This window comes from Zeugodacus cucurbitae, chromosome 4 (assembly GCF_028554725.1).
Source record: "Zeugodacus cucurbitae isolate PBARC_wt_2022May chromosome 4, idZeuCucr1.2, whole genome shotgun sequence".
Classification (NCBI taxonomy): Eukaryota; Metazoa; Arthropoda; class Insecta; order Diptera; family Tephritidae; genus Zeugodacus; species Zeugodacus cucurbitae.
Window position 1 is genome coordinate 14,775,842 of NC_071669.1, and position 3,046 is coordinate 14,778,887.

The window sequence follows — 3,046 nt, forward strand, 5'->3', positions numbered from 1 at the left end:
GGGGCAAAAATATTGCTGGAGAAGCAAATAAAATACTTTTACACAATTTCGAAACGAGAAAAGAGCCAAAAATAAACACATCTGAGTTGTTTTCATGAATATACGAAGAGAGAGCAGAGAACAAAAACAAATTCACTTTCTCAAAGTGGCAGCACGTGTTGCACAAGAACGTGCTCAACGTTTACTACGATAGATTACACTCAATCTACACTCAAGTGCATAGGTAACAAGTTAAATAAGTAGCGGGCAACAGATTGAGCCACCGTAGCTGAGCCAATACTGACGAAGATTTGCACCATTGGCGGTGGTAGTTGGTATGGTCATGGTGGTGTTAGTATTTGTGCTGCTAACAGCATTGGTATTGGTGAATTGGGGTGAGTTTATTTGTGGATACGGAAGTATCACAGGGATAACACCGCATGACACGTGAGTTTGTGAGCTGAGCTGAGCATAACAGCCGCATGCAACTACTTAAATGAGAGCGGCGGAGTGCGGCGTTTATGTGAACAACAGTATTGGAAATTGAAGGTACTTATGAGTAGTTGCTTGCCATGTTCAAGCGGTATGAGCATTACAATTGGTAGTGAGGTTGGGTCTTGTTGGTGATGGTGGTGGTTGGTTTCGTCAATTGATGAACACACACCCCAAATGCCAACTGTCGCATTGCCTGACAGTCACACTGTCTATTTATTTTATTGGCTCGTATTGCTTGGTTTACTGATTACATGCGAGTTGTTGGGTTTTTGAGTAGAAATTTTTGTGGGTTACAGAGCACATGTCGTACGCTACGTGCCGCAGTCGTGCGTGAACTCTACTCCGAGTCACTGTTATCGTCAAGCAGCGCGTATAGAGTGAATTGGTTAGACACCTACAGTACAAGGATTTCTATTTTACGTCAATTTTCGAGTATAAATACGTGTGCCTTTGCTGTCAGAACTTCAGTACGACAAGCGTTACGCTGCTGAGTGGACGCATCGAGCGCTTGAAACGAAGCCAATAGGAAGTGCGTGTGTGTCTAATTTTGTGAAATAGAAAATACGAAATTTCTTACGACAAACTTTTTTCGAGTGTTGAACATTTTTTGGAAATTTTTTTTAAACTAAAAATTCAAAAACGAATCATGGCTATACCGTTCTACGAGCCACGCCAGCAACACTCCACTGAGTGTGATCAAATTGACGGACATTTTCCGCCAGCACCAAGCAGTCAGTCCGTGTCATTGCCGACGGCAAATCTTAGTGCGCCCATAGCCATAAATCAAGCGTCGGCCAGCACAAGTACAGCAGCGCCCATATTAGTAGCAAGTGCTAATGCTACACCGACGGCTTTTCCGAATGCGTCCACAACTTCGAGAAGTTCCACGGCAACAGATACAAATACTGCGTCAGCCACTTCAAGCGCGTCTTCAAGTACAATCTCTGGCACTTCCGCCGCCACAGCAACATTTTCGATTTCAACTACTAATCCAGCCACCGCCGCTTCCTTGTCGTCCAATTCGCATTCTAATGGTTCCTCCGAAACTTCATTGCCGTCTTCAGCCGTTCCAGCGTCGGAACCGCTACCTTGGAAGCTGCTTGCTGTGGCTATGTGTAAAGCTTTAAAACAATATTATCAACAAACTGGTTCTGCAGACGTCCTCACCACCGCGGTCATCGAGATACTGCCCACTGCAGTAGCTGGTGGCGTACAAGAGCAGTCGTCTGCCGCCGGCAATTAGTGAAAAGAAGTTACTACAATTTTACGTTCCTGGTCGAGTGGTCAAAGGCATTACAAGTGTCCAGTGTATTGTGTGGTAAAGCTCCGAAAAAGCGCAATTGTGATTATGAGAAACTCCGAAGAATTGACGGATTCAAGAGAAACCTTGTATGTCCGTCGGTAAAATGCTGATTTAGCGGAGCGCTCAGTAGCCATTTTATGAGAAAGCAAATTATTGCAGTGAAGTGTGAGATATAAGCGTAATTGTGATAGCGTTTATGGTTTAAGTATGAAAAGTTTCATTAGAATTAGTTGAGGATTAAGGAGATTACTTAATATAAGATTAATGAAATTAAGAGATATTGAAATAGTATAATTTGTAATGCAAGTTATAAGTAATTTTTTCATATTGCAAAAAAGTTCGAAGTTCGTATAATTGCTGTCTAAGAATATAGACTCAAAATAGTTCGTTTTCTAAATTAAAATAATTTTTCTTTTACATTGTCTCAAATTGATAGAATAGTTTGTGTTTATATGAAAGTAATTAAATTTAGAAATTTTGATTTGTTAAATTTCGAAAGAACTGAGAAATAATTTTCAAGTATTTTGTAAATATAAAAATATTTTATACTCATCTTCATAATATTCATAAGTTTCATTTATAAGTACAAATAATTTATTCATAATTTCACAATTAATAAAACCAAAATATTCAAAATTAAAATTTTGTGTTTTAAAAACTTATTTTATATTAATTGGGTATTAATGAATTACTTGGTACGGATTTTCAAAATAAAGAAATTCAAAAATTTTGAGATAATTTAAATTAGTATCAAAAATAGCTGCAATCGCAACAGACAGCCACGAAATACTCTACTCGACTTGCACTCCTGCTCTCTGAGAGCACTCATCAGCATCTCGATATAAGGGAACTGTGGAACGGCATCTCAAACTCACTGCGTACCGCTGCAGCCGAAACAATTGGTTTTCGGCAACGACAAAAAACAAGCTGGTACGATGAGGAGTGCCGTCTCGCAGCGGAGAGAAAACAGACTGCCTACCTCGCAACATTGCAAACGACCACAACACGTGCGGGATGGGATAGATACCGAGAGCTGAAGAGGGAAGCGAGACGCATTTGCAGACAAAAAAAGAAAGAGGCCGAAATGCGTGAGTACGAAGAGCTTGAGAAGCTGGCAGACAGAGGGAATGCTCGAAAATTTTATGAAAAAATGAAGCGACTTAACGAAGGTTTCAAGAACGGAGCATCCTCATGTAGAGATCAAGGTGGTAATCTGGTAACCGATGTCCAGGGCATACTGGGATTATGGAGGGAACACTTCTCCGACCT

General features: G+C 40.4%; 1 protein-coding gene across 1 annotated transcript; it reads left to right on the forward strand.

The window, feature by feature from the left end:
* Positions 1 to 810: 810 nt before the first annotated feature.
* Positions 811 to 2,270, forward strand: LOC105215325 (mucin-7-like). The gene has a single exon (XM_011189169.3). The coding sequence runs from the start codon at positions 1,121 to 1,123 to the stop codon at positions 1,715 to 1,717; it is 597 nt and encodes a 198-aa protein (XP_011187471.2). The 5' UTR covers positions 811 to 1,120; the 3' UTR covers positions 1,718 to 2,270.
* Positions 2,271 to 3,046: the final 776 nt, after the last annotated feature.

Bases quoted from the DNA above. Each gene is read 5' to 3' on its own strand.
- LOC105215325 (XM_011189169.3), top strand. From the start codon at position 1,121: ATGGCTATACCGTTCTACGAGCCACGCCAGCAACACTCCACTGAGTGT.